General features: G+C 44.1%; 1 protein-coding gene across 29 annotated transcripts in view; it reads left to right on the top strand.

The window, feature by feature from the left end:
• FNBP1 (formin binding protein 1) overlaps nt 1–17,181 on the top strand; it is a 105,809-nt gene that overhangs the window by 85,482 nt on the left and 3,146 nt on the right. For 8 of the 29 annotated variants that reach the window (XM_075439717.1, XM_075439712.1, XM_075439697.1 and 5 more), the window contains 8 exons: nt 2,798–2,812; nt 2,962–2,997; nt 6,694–6,803; nt 9,635–9,767; nt 10,861–10,982; nt 11,450–11,589; nt 12,003–12,161; nt 14,838–17,171. In XM_075439717.1, coding sequence (XP_075295832.1) covers nt 2,798–2,812; nt 2,962–2,997; nt 6,694–6,803; nt 9,635–9,767; nt 10,861–10,982; nt 11,450–11,589; nt 12,003–12,161; nt 14,838–14,872 — 750 coding nt within the window. In that variant the 3' untranslated portion in view covers nt 14,873–17,171. The other 21 variants (XM_075439715.1, XM_075439709.1, XM_075439707.1 and 18 more) reach the window with 10 other exon arrangements.

Genomic DNA, 17,181 nt, shown 5'->3' with positions numbered 1-17,181 from the left:
TGATACCCAGATAAAGCAGAGCATGGGGAGATTGTTACGGGACCACTAGGAAAGAAAATTATTTCTTGGTTGTAGGGAAGTCCAGTGATATATTTCAACCTTGTTTTCTGTAAGTGAGGTTAGTGTCCGTGACTGTCCAATAACACATGGACTTGCTGGCTTTCATGCTCTCTCATGTGTTATTGAAGCTTGTGGCTCTTAGGCTCTTCATTTTCTCCCTGCAAGACTAAGCTAGATTTGTTTTAAATTGGCAGCTTGAAACTGATTTGCTCACTTTGAAGAGATGTAATTGATTTGATCATTTGAGGGAAAAATGCCCCTGTTCTCCCGGGAGCTGTGAGCAAGTTTCTAGCTGTGAAAACCCAACAGAATGGACAAAAGCAGTTATTTAGTTTGTAATGCAGATTTATGTTCAGTCTGCTTATATTTGTTTATAGAAACCGAATTGTTTTCATGTAAAATCATGAATACATTTCAGAAATGGAAGAGACTGAATATGACTTATTTCAGCATTTCATTGTTTCCAGTCTATGATCTGCTTTGTTATCTGTACTGGTTATAACAACCCCTGACGTACTATTTGGAAATGCCATTAATAAGTTCTCTATTTTTGTCGTACTTAACAGCATAAGAATTCGGCATACAGTGTCTGTAATCCTTCTCAAATTTGCTGAATTTACAGCAAAAGAATAGTCTTGATGCAGATGATTCTTCGCAGTAGTGTAGTGCCTTTAGAGTGAGTAGTGTTTAGAAACTAGCGCATGTAGCATACATTTGTGCCTTTTATAGAGTGCTTCATAGGTAAATATTTATTCCGCACCATGAGTCTTGTCTGTATATATGTACAAGGATCTCGGTTTGCGCTGATCATGTCTATGCCAAAGTTCACAGGAGTGCTAAAGCAATTATGCAAACAAAAGCTGCCTACACTGAATTTCTTCAGCAGCATATTTTAGCTCATTCTTTCTCCTTCCTGTATGATTATTCTCTCAAGTGAGTTGGTTTTGTTTGCTTTTTTTAACGGCCTCTTAGCTGAGAGGGTGAGTTTCTTCATTGCACGGTGATTATTATCATGTGTTTACTTCCTGATGGACTGAACTGAGGGAGGTTTAACTACTGTATCAATTCAAATGGAGTATTTTACTATTTATTTCAAGGCCACATATTTTCCTTGAGTGGTTGGCTTGTATTACTATACAAATTCTGGTAACTAATGGTAATTGTTATTTTTCAAAAATTTGTAGTTCTTAAATTATACTGTCAGAAACATCGTCGGCGTGAAGCCACCTTTGTTTTAAATCCAATCCTGAAGGGCTGTGCTTTTGCTCGAAATGGCCCGTCTGTGTGAGAGCCCCACACCCAGGAGCTGTGGTAGTGAGAGAACGGACAACTCCTGAATGGGAAGATGTTCGGAAGCCTGACGGTGCGGATCGTGGCCCAGAGCGAGAGGCCTTTGCCAGCTTATGCATTTGATCTGTATTTAACAGCGAGCGTGTGCATTTACAAGCCTGTTGCATAGTTTGAGCATTTCACAACTGTCCCCAGAGAGCTGGGAGGACAGGCACAGCGCAGATTGCTGGAGGAGGAGGCTGACCGTAGTTTTGATTCCCCTTTAAAATCTGGCGTTATATCGTGGACAGCGGCTAACTTGTGCTCCTCGGCACAGAACAGAAAAGCAACGCAGCGCTGAGCATTTCCCTGTCTCCTTGAAAACCTGCTGAACTGCAGCTGTCGTAAAGTCTTGCAACACTGGAAGAGGGTTTGGTAATTTTGGTGGTCGGCTCCTTTGCTCCCCGGGCGGTTTCTGCAGCCCCCCAGCGCTGCTGTCGAGAGCTGTGTGTGCAAGCGACGTAGGGCAGAGGCAAACCACGCTGCTGTGCCGGCTCTGCAAGCACACGCTGCGCCTTAGTCTCTGACTTCCCCAGAGTAACTAAGAGAGAACGTTTTGGCTCTGTGCCAGGACATGTGGTCACCTTTGAAGAATTAGATCAACGTGTATCATTTAAGGAGCTTGAATAATGTCTTGCCGTGCTGTCATAGAATCAATTTGGTGTAAAGAGAAGAGGGTTTTTTTCTTCCTTCTTGGTCCTGACCTTGTCTGACCGCACAGCCGAAGTACGTTTGAGACTGAGTATTTGTTTTTGAACTGTTCTAGAACATGGAATGATTTGGCGTGACTGCCCGGACAGCACTGTGTGCGATCAGCAGGGATGTTCCAGGGATGGTGTCCTCTGGAGGGCTTTCCTGAGAGCTAGGACATCGCTGGAGAGCCCGTCCTGCTTTTTGCAGCTGGCGGCCGAGCGCCGTACCGTCGCTCTTCGCTGAGCTGTGGCTACGTGTTGCCCCTTGCCCTTAAGGCCTGGGGTGAAGGGGCTGATGCTCCTGGCTGCATTCAGCACGTTTTTGATCTAAAGTGACTTGCATACATTTGCAAGTTCTGAGCTTTTTTCCACTTCTGAGGCGTTACTGTCATGCGAAAAATCTCTGGTGTTGTAGCCACTGTAAATAAGACAACCCAGGCCGGATTTTCACCTGCAGTGCTAAAGCACGTGTATAGAGGTAGAACCCTTTTCCATTTCTGTTTCTGGCGAGGAAACGGCAGCTGACTGATAACGCTGGCCCATCTTGTGAACTTTTGCACAGATTCGTTAGTGTTACCCATTTTGCCTTCCAACAGCAAGGGGATTATGTGTCATTTTATTGTAACATCAGTCTGAAAAAGTTCCTCTTCTACTGATGCACTGTTGTTTTTTCTCTTTCTCCCCCCACCCTGTATCTCTCCAATTTTTACCTGAAGCTTTCTCTCAAGCTGGTAAGCACATTTACAGCATGCCTGTCCTGTGTTTTAATCACAATTTTCTGTGTGTGTTTTAATGTGCACTGTGCCACATATGACATGACACTGAAATTAACTGTTAAATTTGTTTCTTCTTTGTGTTTGCTTTTTTTGATATTTATCAGATAACTCTGAATACACAGGTCTGGAGTCTAATAGAGGTGATCAGAATTCAGTCTTTCTAATAAGCTGCTAAAAAATTAACTCTAATATATAGTTTAGGATTTACTTTTATAATCTAGGGCTATGAAAATGTAGAAAAACAGTAATGAATAATTCTGCTGCCGTATAAGTAGACATTAAAACATTTAAAAGGGGGGGGGGGGAAGTCTCTGTGCTTGCTGGACCTTTTCCAGAGAAATGCATGTCTTTTTGTGTAACACAGCTGCAAAGTTTGCTTTCCATGTCCAGATATTACTGGAAATCTACATCATTATCACCTACATTTTACAGCCCTATGTAGTCCTTCAGAATAACTAATAATGATATTAATTAAAGTTCTGTAAACCTTAACCAACAAGGTTAACTCAGTCTGATTTGAATTCACATATGGAGAGATAGACATATATATGGATCCTAAATTCTGTCTCGGATGCAGCTGGGAAGGTTTCTTGAACTACGGTAAGATAATATGTTACTGAGTTGGAAAGGGAAGGGGTGAACATATTTGGGAAAGCAAATGATGTGCTGGACTGTATTGCGTGAGATACTCCATGCCTTGGTATGTTCCTGACAGCTTGTCTACATTGCTTTGCCCTTCGAGAGTCCAGTCCCAAGACGAGTGCGACTGGTTTGCTGACCCACTTCACGCCAGCATGCAGGAGCTGCAAATGACTGCAGTGTCAGAGAGTTTCAGAGGATCTGCAGTAGCACCTTAGCTGCATTAGCTTGAAAGTTTTCTTACTCTTCACCAGTCAGTGCCTTTAGGTGCTCTCCCCCCTACACATACCTTGTTCTTGGATACATCATTGTGGACCTGTTCTGTTCGTAGCAGCTAAGTTGGAGGAAATGCATGGGCCACGAAAGCTACTTGCTGTAGCTCTGGAGGCTGCAGGTCCTGCTGCTGCTCTGTCAACACAGTGACTTACTTGGGCTCCATTAGCAATATCGCTTCTCACTCAAGACCTGTGGTAGGCCTCAGGAATGATGGAAATATCACGCTTACTTGCAAACCTTGTTCTTTTGGCTGGTAGTCCAATGCACTTGTACCAGGCCTTTCCATCTGTTGTTTTCCTGGTCACAATGCTAGTGTGTTGTGTAGCTGAGCTAAGCCTTTGTATGTGGGAATATACCCTCCCAAAATAAATGGCTGACCTGGCCTTTCCCCAAGAATTGCATGAATCGGAAAGATGTGCAGAGAGGGCTGAGACCTGTGTGTGCCTTCTGCAGAGCAACCCAGCTTGTTTGTAATTTCTTCTCGGATCCTAGCTGTGTAAGCCAAAACTGGGCTGATGAACCTCGCACTCCCCCCATACGTAGCTTCAGCCCAGAAGCTGGTCCTAATGCGGCCACTTTTTTGACAGTCCTTCATCCTGGGACAATATGCATCCTAAATCCCAGTATCTTTATGCAATGAAATCTAGTGAGCACTGGCTCTGCTGGTCCTATGATAGCACATCAAAAATAGCACAGATTTCCCCCTCCCACCTCACTGTTCAAGCATTTCTAAAAATGCAGGCAATGCTCACTACTTGAGAGCGCGCCCTGGTGTTTTTTTGCTTGAGAGCATGAAAGGTGCCCAGCATGTGCAAGAATTGCTCCTTGACTCTTCCTTTTGGAGGAGGAACTGTAGCTTCTGTTACGATGGGAACTTATTGAGCATGGAATAAAATCTGAGTGAGGTCACCTAGTCTCAGGCATGCATTTCTGTGCAACACTAATGCTTTGGTCTGCAGCCTTGTGAACAAAGGTACTGAATTTAGTCCAGCCTAGAGCTTTTGAATGAAGTTGAAGAACCCAAAAGAAGATGCTTTTCCAGATTCATTTGACTCACATCTATTGCATTCTCGTGATGTATAACTGGGGATATTTTCAAGCATCTCTGTCTCTTTTGCTTAGAAGTGAGAAGATGTTATATAGTCTTTTGTGTAACTGCTTGTTTATTTACAAAGCTATATTCAGATGCTTTGCCTTAAAAAGATATGTATGGCTTTAGTGTGTAGATTATCCGTAAAATACATTGAATCACTCTCATGTCTAATGTGATGCGGGAGTTACTGTCAAGCAAAATATTATTACCATTAAAGAATAAATTAAAATAGATCTCTTCTGTACCATGCACAACAAGTAGTGTAAGTGCTGCTAGGACATCATGTGGTTAAAGTTTCAGAATGAGTGTAACTTAGTTGTTTCCTTCATTTGTCTTACATTTGCTTTCTCATTGTCTCATGAAATGGAATTTTCAGTGTATTATTACACAGATGGTCAAGGCTTAACTAGACTCACATGCTGTCTTCTGCTGAAAATCAGGATGGCAGCAATTTCATGAGGTTTGCCTGTTAAATGGCTAGACCAGAGGAGAATGTGGCCTGTCTGGAGTTGTCCTCCATCCTCTGACACCCATGCACTTTCTTTCTAAACAGCTTGTTCTGCAAATGCAGAAGAAAGAGTGCACTGTCTGGGAGCACATTCAGTGCAGAGCTGAAAGGGTCTAATGGGCAGCTTTTGTGGCAGTTTCCACTAAATCACACTCCTCTCAGAGAGAGATTTGGCATTTCAGTAAGACTAATGTTGCAACTCTGCTCACAAGCTTTCAGTAAGCTGATGGGCCATTGAATTTGGTTACTTAGCTCTGTGTTTTCACCCTTCTTTCTCCTATAGACCAGTTTTCCCCCTTAGAAATGGGAGGTGGAATGAGCAGAAATCAAAACAAGAAAAATCTGTACAAATTCAAGACTATGTACAAGAACCTCATTCCTTATTGTGCAACTAATTAGTATTGATGTGTGCTCAGTATAGCCACCCCAGACTGTCCCCCTTGCCTGCTTACAAGACAAAAATAGGTGGTACTTTGAAGAAAATAGTATGGATGTATTTTGTGTCATCTATCTGCTATATCAAATTGAGGCAACCAAGAAGAGGCATAGCAGTTTGAAGGCAGAAAAGGGGTTTTGAAGCAGGATCACACAAAGGTAACCACTGTGGTCTTCAAATGTTTTTTGTTGGTTATGATTTCCAATTGATTGATTCTGTGGCTTTGATATAACTCCTGCCTAGTACAAGTGAGCAAGGAAAAATTGAGAGACTTTGACATGGAATGTGGATCCTGGAAAGTATGCAGCATGTTTTTAAATTGCAGAATCCCAGAGGAAACACTTCTATTAGCTTCATGTGTTCAGGAGACCCCTGACCTAAATCAACTGTATAGGACCAACACTCAGACTATGCAGAGCAAGCCAGCAATTAGTAGATCACATGAGAAGCGCGACTGTGACACAGGAGTGAAAACTAGCAAGTGCTTTTATGTGGATGCTGTCTGAAGCAAAGTGTAGAGGAAGGCGGGAAAGATCAGCCTTACATGAGAATGGAACTCTGTTAAATAATATCTGATGATAACTATGGATAAAAATAGTTTCTCAGCTTTGCCGTTGAATTCTGCCATTCTTTAGTTGGTGATCTCCCGTTAGCCATTTGGAACTGGGATGTAGTCCTGAGATGACTTCTAAGGTGTACAGATTCCTGACCATTCAGAGGGTGATAACTGAGCACAGACAATGACAGTGCTTCAGACCATTGTGATTTTGGACAGATTTTTTGAGAGCTGTTTACAGAATGCAATCCTGAAGGATTCTTCTGGGCTCTGATTTTTGGTTTTCTTTTTTTATTTCCCCCACCTTCCTCCATTCCACTCTGTGCAGGGAGCAGGACCGGAAGACTTCAGCAATCTCCCACCTGAGCAAAGAAGAAAGAAACTTCAGCAAAAAGTTGATGAACTGAACAAAGACATTCAGAAGGAGATGGATCAAAGGTACGTTAGCCCCCTGCAATGAAAAATGAAATAGGTAGCCTTATATAGGAAAACAGAAACAGCTAGCATAGAAGAACAAGGTTCTAGGTTTGTTTAAGGTGGTGTTCCAAGGAAGGAGGCAGCAGAGGGTTACATACAGCTAAAAAGACCTGAGACATGCAAGGCTCTCCACAGCTCAGATTCTGATACTTGTTATTTAATTTTGGCTGATGTTGTTCAGAGGTGGGGCAAAAGCTGGCGCTCTCTTTGTTCCATTCTCCCACCTCACTGTAATGGGTATCCTGTCTTTGGAATCATGAGGTGAGAAGATCCAGCTATAAGGATGGGAATGGTAGAAGTGAAGCTATTGGAGTCAGTTTTTCCTTTTTTCTGGAGCTGCTTTCTTGGTCTTTTGCAGGAGAGCAGCGATTTAATCGTGAGCCAGGCAAAGATCACGATTGTTTCTTGGTGTGAGCTGTTCCTGAGGGTGTGTTTTTAGGGAAGATACAGGATGTAAATACAGCCTCAGTCAGAGGTACAGCCATCAGCCTCTCGGCACTAAGAACAGTGCCTGTTACTGTATGATGCGCATGGGTAGATCCCAACAAGAGAGGCTCTTGCGAGCATGGTAACATCGTCAAAAGGTCTGACTGATTGGTGTATAGCTTAAGGCTTTCTAATCTGTAGCTTTGATTTCCTGGAAGCAGAAAGATGACGACTCCTGTGCTTTTGTGGATGCTTTTTCTGCAAGGCTTAATTTATCATTCTGTTTGAGAGTAAGGCTATTTTAGTTACACCCTTTTCATTGATTCTGGCAGCCTGTATTTGTTGCTTTGTGTTTGTTCACATTCTGCAGTTGCGTTAAAGATTGAGCCTGTTGTGTTTGCAAGAGACAGAACTTTTCTTCCCTGAATGATTTCAAGACTTAGCCTCTCCAGTACTAGTCTGTACCTAAACACTGCTTTGCGTTTGTACGGATGCGCCTACATTTTCTGCTAGCTTGCTTTGAAGAACCCATTTATTTTGTTTAGTAACCCAAACTTTCTTCTTTGTCTTTTATATCATGAAGAGGAAAGGAAAACTGCACATGGTTATATGATTTCTCATTGCTTTGTTTTTTTTCCTCTTTGGTAACTTACACTTGTCTCTGTACAGATTTTCCTTTCTGCTCTGTATTGATTCTGAGGTAACCCAACGTTAAAATCAGACACGAAATCAGAACAGAATGAAGTTTATTTAAAATAAGGATAGTATATGATAGAGGAAGTAGCACCAGCAGTTAAAGAAGAGTTAAAAAAAGTAGTAATAATCATGACTCATACGTTTGCAATATTGTCTCTTAGGGCTTCAACCACAGCACAGTCCCACTTCCTTGCCACCCACACTTACTCCCATTTTCTGTACACACAAAGCAAAGGCAGGCACAGGATTGCAATTGTCAAGAGTTTGGTGGGAAACTCTAAAATATAAAGAGTGTTAACTTGAGTCGTGGGACTCACATTAACCTTTCTCCCCCCCAGCTAATGCCTAGAGAAAAGCTGAATAGCTGTGCCAGTAATACAGGAAATCAGCTCTTAAGTCCACCCTTCTCTAAGCTCTGAAATGTCCATCATCATGCAGAGAACTTTTTTCCTGGAAGTTCAGCCTCAACTTGACTGGGGTCAAAGGCAGCACATTGCTGTCAGTGAGAGCTCTGCAGGCTTTGCTTGGGGAGCTCGTGAAGGCATGTATGACGTTAATCTTGGCCTTACGGTACGACATTCATCATAGCAAGCCTTAAATTTAACAACTCTGAAACCTTAGGCGTTTGGCATCTGGTTAGATACGAAAGACAGCCCCCGGAAGGAGTCTAGTAAAAATGCTCTGTAACTGAGCAGGATGCAGGGTCTCGTTATGTGGCCTAGGGTCCATCTGTCACAGTGCTGTGACAAATGCAAACCATCTGGATTTAACTTCGTTTTAAGCAGTGTGGAATAAATATCTGACGAAGTATTTGGGTTGCAAAAGACAAAATGCAACAGGCAGGGTGAGAATTTCCGGTTAGCGCTGCATTTTTATTATTAATACGTCCATCTCCAACTCTTTGTCCCAGTTTCTCAACTGGGTTTCAGCCCATGATGGAGAATAATGATGCTACTGTTTCTGTGCCCCAAAAACTGGGATGATGCTTATCTAGAAAGCTGAAGCTGTCATTCATTGCAGTGGTTGCGAGATGATTTTTTTTTATTATTATTATTATTTTTTTCCACAGGGTTAGCAAATAGACTTTATAGTACTAAATAAAAGAACATGTCAGGCTAGAAGTCAATACCAAATTCTTCCTTTGGCCTTGCACAAGGCCACTGTCCAAGAATTCAGTCGTTTTTCTGCCAGGGCTCTTCAAGCGGGGCACATGGAGCTTGAATCATTTGATCTAAACATGTTGTGTGCTTGTACCAGCACGGCCCATCTCGTGCCCACTGATGATCCACTGGTGGGGCTCCTGCTGCCGGCCTTGCTCACACGAAGAACCTGCAGCTGCCTGCAGAGTGAGGAGCCCCTTGATGGTGCAGGGCCTTCAAGAGTTTGGCTTGGGTACAATGTCTCTGTCATGTCACATTATAGGTAAAAGCATCACTGGGTTTTTTTCAGTCTCTGATAGTGCAAATTCTTTTCTGGCAAGTGATTTTACTGTCATTTTTTTAATGGAAAAGCCCCTGTCTGGATGTTCTCAGTTACCTTTGTAACCCATTAGGCTTGAGCCACAGATTAAAAAAGAGGCAGTTGTTTATCCTTTCATTTGCCCCCATTTAGAGAAAGGCATTTGCCTCCAGCCACAGTAACATGCATTTTATTTTTCTTCTGTCTCTCAGAGATGCGTTAACAAAAATGAAAGATGTGTATATCAAGAACCCGCAGATGGGAGATGCAGCGAGTGTGGACCACAGATTAGCAGAACTTGGACAGAACATTGAAAAGTTACGATTAGAAGTTCAGAAATTTGAGGTATGGGAAGAGATATTTTGGTGAAACATAGCTCAGCATATGCTCAGTTCTAAGCGGATGCTTCATTGCTTTTCCAGATGTATTGATGCATTTTCTTACCGTGTATGAGTAAGTGCTACTTAAGAACTTGCACTAATTGAGGTCTTTGAGCCTGTTTGTGTAACTTAAATATGCACCATCTCTTGTGACAGACACACAAGTCCTGCTGTTTAGTTTGCCACAGAAAACAAATGGTGCCAAGTGGTGGGTAAAAGAAAATTTAGTGCTCTCTGGACTTTCCAGAGGGGTTCAGATGTTGATTTAATTAATTAAATAATTTGAAGCATCATGTTACAGATGTCTGTGGAAAATCAGAGGAACGTAAATGTAAAGCACCATTTATAGTCTTAACAGCAAGACAGAAGCCTTCAGATAAAATGTGTTTTAAGGAAGAGTCTGCTGTTAACAGGAAGCTTCTTAGAGATACAAAATCTCAAGGACATGAGGAGTGTTTGGAATACATGAAGCCGTTATAATTACACAAGAAGGATTATGGGGCTGAGAAAAGACTTCACTCTAAGTTATGCTGTGTACATAAATAGATACAGCCCATTAATTTTAGATGTTTTTTACAGTTGTTGGCATTACTATCCATTGCGTTCTTATCCGTTTGAAAATCATTGGGTCTTTCATTCTCCCCAGCTTTAGTCCTCTTTTGCATTCAGCAGTCACCAAGACTGCTGTGTTTCTGGTGTTACTGAGACTACTGTAAGATGCCACATATCTTTTTATTTTATTGTGGCTAGAGCAGCAGCATCTCCCAACAGCTGCTGTTAACTGCTTCTCTTGGGTCATAGTGTTTTCAGCACCCAGTGTCAAAAAACGATTGCGTTTTCAGTGTGTCTTTTGGCAAGACGGGTAGATTTACTGTACACTGAAAGTACAGAATCTATCCCCTCTGACAACTGCAACCCAAAGGAAAATTTGAGTATGTTTACAGTCTGCTTTTAGTTCCATAGTCTGAACGTCAGATATGACACAGCAAAGTAAAAGCAATACATGTCCCCTTGCAAGTCGAAGCGTGAGAGATGCGTGAGACTGCTTTCCCTTGCAGGGCTGGCTGGCTGAGGTGGAGGGCCGGTTACCCACGCGGACCGAGCAGGCCCGGCGGCAGAGCGGGCTGTATGAAGCCCAGAACACTTCAGCAGTGAACAGCTGTGCGCAGGACCGGGAGAGGTACAGTATCTGTACAGAGCTGTCCTGTTCAGACTGGTAGCTGAACCTGCTTTCCTTAGCTTGTTAATCAGGAAAAACTGTAGCTCTGCAGCGTTCAGATACTCATCTGTAACCAGACCGAAGGTAGGCACTCCGCGAAGTGTTGCCCACGCTGATTTTAGCGTATGTAAGATCCCAGCCTTAAGAGCTACTTCTCCAAATATGGTGAAATGTCTAATAGCCCCCTGCACACACTGCTGGGAAAGTGAGTGAGATAGGTGTATTTTTTACAGCTTTTAATGGGGAAAAATGATGTGTCTCACCCATCGCTTTGTGGCAGCCGCTAGTGCAGCGGCCGGTTCTGAGCATGCTTTGGGATTGCTGAGCTGCTCCAGCGGCTCGCCTTGCCTTAAGTGCCTGGTAACCACGTTGTTCTCTTTGCTCCTGAGACTGGTCGCTATAGTTGCTGTGTATTTTCCTCTCTTGAGCAGCCCAGATGGCAGTTACACAGAAGAGCAAAGTCAGGAGACTGAGATGAAAGTACCGGCAACGGATTTTGACGATGAATTTGATGATGAAGAACCACTACCCACCATAGGAACATGTAAAGCGCTGTATACATTTGAAGGTATCGTCTAACCTTTACTACCATTTCTCTTACTGTTTGGTTTGGTTCACATGCCAAGGACAGGTGGGAAACCTTCATTTAACCCCTGTAGTGCTTAAATAGACAAAGAAAGGTCGTGGGAGGCTCTGGCATGATCCTGTTTCTTAGAGGGGGGCACTAAGACAGTGATTTGTCTCCCATCAGGCACGGACTCTGCAAGAAAAAGCCCCCAGACTCTGATGTCAGGATCACGTTCATGGGGTTCTTTGCGTGCCGGCTGTTGTCTCCGGAATCACGTGTGCTTGTTCATGCTGCTAGTGGTGCAACGATGGTTGCGCCAGCACGTTGTCCGAGTGTGCCCTGAGCTCCCCCCACTGCATCTCTTGTTCCCATTGTGCGGGACAGCCTAAGCTCTGTGTTACTGTGTCTTTCAGGTCAGAATGAAGGAACCATTTCTGTAGCAGAAGGAGAAATGCTCTATGTAATAGAAGAAGACAAAGGTGATGGGTGGACACGAATCCGAAGGAACGAAGATGAGGAGGGCTATGTCCCTACGTCGTATGTTGAAGTCTATTTGGACAAAAATGCCAAAGGTGCTATGACTTATATTTAATACTATTCTTATTACTTTATTTGCTTCCACAGAGATACCCAACCCTGAAACTGTTCTGTGTTGCAGATGGAGCCTTTTAAAAAAGTCTGTACAATGCCACAAAGTGCATTATTTTGTACATGGACTAATACGGCTTGCTGTACTGCAAAACGTGCTTTTTGTTGATCGGAGAAGGGTGGTGTGGTAGACTGTAAAACCAGAGGGGAAACGCCGCCTTCCCTAGGCAGCGCTTGTTCAGCTGTCGCTGCTATTGCCCGCCCGGCGTAGTGCAGGAAACACAGAGCCGTTTGGGATAACGTGGGCTCTCCCTAGATGTCCAGGTAGCATCTCAGACACCTTCACAAGTCAGCTGTTTGTCCCAAACTGATTCAGTGGAATGCCACATAGGAGGTATTTAGATTGCTGTTTGGTGTCTGTGTGGTGGCTTCTCAGAGCCTGATGTGTTCTGTGGGCCTTTGGGATTGAAACCTGATCGTCATTTAGTTAGTGTGTTTGGAAGGGGAGATCTTGCCAAAATCTGTCTGCACAGCACTCTGTGGCCCTTGATAAATTGGTAAAACATTAGAAAAGATCCTCTGTTCTTTCCCACCTCAATATGTTTCAGAAGATGTCCTTGATGTTTCAGATGACCAGAGCTAATCTCTTGCTCACCCAATAATGGAGACATTCAGAGCTCAGACTCGGCAATATTCTGTTTTGTTGGCTCTTTTAATTCCTCGCAAATGGGCGTGTTGTATAAGCAAGCAGTGCTACAGTTGCTAGCACCATGAACACCTGCTGATGTAATACGCCAAGAAATCAAAAGATTTTAGTCCTGTTTCAAATCAGGATGTGTTTGAAGTCCACTGTTAAATAATTTATGTGGTTGTTCAGTCACATAATCCTTCAGATTATTGTTGTATTTCCTAGACTTTAAAGTTCTGGGTGTGAAACAAGCTACCTCATCCAATATAAAAGAAAACTGAACCATTCTCATTGGGATTTATGGACAGTAGGATGAGAGGAGTAGGACTGTGTCTGTAAACAAACACGAGAACTTGATCAGTTCACTGTCTTGGATTCAGTATTAACCAGTGCAGTGCCTTGTCTGCTGCAGACAAAAATCTGGGGTCTTGTTTTATTTTGCCATGATACGGTAGTTTTGTTTGTGCTGGCAAATACAGAGTCAGCTGAGATGCAAGAAAGTGCAAAAAGCTCAGCCCCTCTGGCTTTTATTAACCTTTGAGGAACATGGATTGTACATTCTTCTTACTTCATGTTCAGAACAAAACAGAAAGCGCAGACTGGGAGATCCCATCTCTCGTCCCTGTGTTCTCTCCTGCGGAGATGACCGCTTTGTGCATGGCAATAGTTGAAAGCAACATTATTATTCTGCTGGAAGATGGGTCGTTCAGCAGTGTGGGCTGCTTGGAACAGCTAACCTGGTGTGGCATCTAAATCTGTCTCCAGTAACACACGTGGCTGCCCTGCCTCGGACGTGCAGCGTGGGTCACGCCGGCGGAACGCTGCAGCAAGGCGCCTGCTGGCGAGCGGAGCAGCAGCTTGGGTGGGAAGCGAAGCAAAGCGTGTCACAGGGCTGGCTGAGACAGCCTGACACAGTCCTGCTGGCCTAAATAGCAAAAGCTTGTCTGAAATTTACTCTTCTGGAGAGAATATTGCAGGAGTATTGCGATACCAGCCAGAAAATCGTACTAGTGTGTTAATGGTATTCTGTAAGTCATGGGATGTGCTGAATGGTGGTAAAAACGCAGTCCGTGCTGGCAGTGAAGGCGGTACAGTTGCAGGCACTTCTGTAGCAACGATGGAGGTTTTTCAGATCCTCTTTTAAGTTTTTTCCACTAATTTTGCTGGATTTCAGGAACAAAATCAAATATATCTGTGCATATTTAATGTAAATGAACTATAATATTTACCTCTCAATTCTCTGGTTAAAAAGAAAAACTAAAAGAGACCTTTCCATAAGATGTCCCAGTAGCAGTATAAAGATTTGGGAAGGTGCTGCTGTGTTTAAAAGACAAACTTTGTTGCAAGCTGCGAATTTCTCATTTGATTTTTAATACATGAGTAGAAGTGACTCCATTCAGGCCTTGAAATGGAAGCTATGACGTTCCTGAAAATGACACTATAAATACTAAAGCCTTTACAAACTTCAGTAGCTCTTTCCTCTGTTTGGAAAGAAGCTTGAGCAGCTGGTAGGTCTGAAGGTTGGTCGCCTGAGGGGTGGGAGCATTCGCACCCGCTCCGAGTGCCTCTGTGACCCTCGAAGCCATTCCTGGCTGATTCTGGCGCGGGCGGACCTGCCTGCCCAGGCTGTGCCCGTGCCGTGAGCCGGCGCCAGCTCTGCCCGAGGAGTGCGGCTGTGAGAAACGCTTTGTGAAAAGCTGCTCGGCAGCTGGCAAGCTTTTCTGGTTAGCTGACGCCTGTGTCATCAGGGTTCTGCTGCTGAACCCCAGCTGAGCAGGGCAGGTAAGTCGCGTGCTGATGGTGGTCTTGACGTGAGCCGGGCTGGGTCTGTGTGCTCCGGCAAATCTCTGCACGAGGGCTGTTTGCAGAGTGTGCAGTGGTACCTCCGGTCAGAGGGTGTTAGCAAACCCTGCCACAAAAAGAACAGTAATGTCTATCTTGTTTTGCCTTTTTTTTTGTTTTGTTTTTACAGATGTGTACAAATCACTTCAGACAATCTCTGAGTAGGTTTGCGTAGGCCTGTTCACCTTTTATTCCTCTGGTTTGCTGCTACGGTTGTTTTAAGAGCTCTGTTTCAGAAGGTTTTCTTTAGAAGAGTTGAATGCACGTGTCACATCTCCAGCAATGAAAGACTCTGTTAGGTACTGTTCACTCGGCTGGCGTGTGTACAAGTTCACCTCTCGAAATCTAAATGTGCATCACTGCCGATGGAAGTACTGGCCCGACAGTATGGATTGAGTTGTGAACAGCATTGTTGTCCTTCCTGATTAAAATGAGAGCCAACACAGTTCCTTCTCTTTGTGATGCATGCAGGAAACTATTAGAAATGCTAAAAAACGTGCAGAGTAAGAGTTGGATGTACTGGGTGTAACCTCATGTGCTGTGGCTGACGCCAGCCTCTAGCTGCGAGGGGATGGGGAAGGGCCTGCGCTGCGCACGCGCCTGCGGCTTCTTGCCGGGCTTTCCTGCACCCGTCGGGTGTCTGGCGCTGCCAGCCGCCGAACACAGGAGCTAGCTGGGTTTCTCTGCTCGAGACTGACCCTGCCGTGCTACTTGAACATCGTAATCATCTTGGGAACAGAACTGCCCTTCACTGAGGGATGTTGGGAAGCAGCAAAAGAGCTGGCATGAAACACCTGGCTTGGTAGAAACTCCCCATTGCACCCAACAAAAATGCCATGTTCGCGTCCACCAGAAATCCTGGCTGTTTGGGTGACCCGCGAGTAAGTGAGGCTGTTTCGGGAAGTTAAAACTTCCTGATCAAAAAACGTTGGCGCCGTGGGCTGGTTGGCATTGCAGCTCCTTTGCCGCTGTGGGTCTGTTCTCCTCACCTCCACTTCTGTCAGTAAATCCTTAGAGGCAGCTCCGTGGGTCTCAGTGCTGCAGCTCTGCTGTTTGGTTGCTGGAACCGTTGTGCGGAGCCTTGACTTACGTAAATAAATAGGTAAAAGTTAACCATGCTGATGCACTTTTTGTCTAGGATATGTCTGATTATTTAACGCTTGCCAAATTATTTAGGAAACAGTAATTATAAACTAGACTGTGGCTCTTTTTAAATCCTTTTGTTAAATACTTGCCCTTAGTTCTCCCAGTATATATAAAAAATTGTATATAACATAACTTAAAAACTAAAGTTACTTGAATTTCAATTGTTTTTATCCTTTTATATATGTATAAATATAAATGGTTTTATAGGCTGTTTTTCTGCTTAACCTAGCTGCTGTTTTGATAACTACGCAGTCCCTCGTATGTTGATAAGCTTTTTTGGTTACTCAGCTGCCTGCATCTGGTTGGACTGGCACAGACACTTCGGGGTTGTGCTAAGGTTTGCTGAATCCGGCCAGGGTGGTTCTTCCATTTCTATTCTTATTTTTTAAAGAGTTGTCATCTGTCAGGAATCTCTTTATAGCTTGATGTACTACGGTGTCTTCTTCTAATAAACAGTATATTTTCTCATTCCTGTGAGGCTTTTTTTTTATTGGCAATTTGTTTAAGTTTCCCTGTGCTAAGGGAAAGCAAGTGGCCCAGAGCTGCTTTTCACCTGCTTCCCACCCGGAGTACAGATGCAATTCCTTTTCAGGAAAAATATTTTGTTGTGGCTCTGTGAAAACTTTCTTGCGGTGTCATTTGGAATTTTTTCTTTTATGGAAGTGGGTGCAAAGGAGATCAGAAGGTTCCCCTGCTCTCTTGAATGCGAGGGAAGTTTGGATTCAAAAGTTTGTATTCCCTTGGATACAGCAGTCTCTGGCCAGATCACACTGCTGGGTGTGAGTGCAGCTTCATTTGGCCGCAGAGAAAACCGACCCTCGGCCAGAAGTCGGAGGGCACAGGAACGTGACGAAGGGCGGGTTCAGACGCTACAACCGCTTTCACTCACCTGTTTATTTCTGGGCTTCCCGTAAGAAGGAAAGGTCTTGGCAGCCTGTTGGGGAGAGGAGAGCTAGTCGGGATTCATCTGCAAAATCCTTCGTGTTTCAGCGTCCTGTTGTCGTTCGGTATCGTTCGTGGTCTCTGGAGCTGTCACTTGAACAGATACAGAACTCCTTTGCAGACTGAAAATTCAAAAGCCGTTTGTTTTCTCTCTTGCACTGAGAAGGTGCCGGCAGGGTCCTGCTCCCCAGTCTTACATCCTCCTCCCAGAGGAAAGCAGTGTCCCAGTGGTGCTGGGCCGGAGGGGGCACGGTGACTGCCGTAGCCGCTGCTGTCCTGGTCAATGCCGTATTGCCTTTACCCTCCTGCAGGCAGGGCTGCTCGAGGGATCCCGATTTCCCCAGCCTCCTTCTAATCCAGTCTCTTTCTTTTTGTCTTTCTTATGT

Source organism: Opisthocomus hoazin, chromosome 19 (genome assembly GCF_030867145.1).
Source record: "Opisthocomus hoazin isolate bOpiHoa1 chromosome 19, bOpiHoa1.hap1, whole genome shotgun sequence".
In the NCBI taxonomy this organism is placed as follows: Eukaryota; Metazoa; Chordata; class Aves; order Opisthocomiformes; family Opisthocomidae; genus Opisthocomus; species Opisthocomus hoazin.
This window is presented reverse-complemented; position numbering and strand designations above follow the sequence as displayed.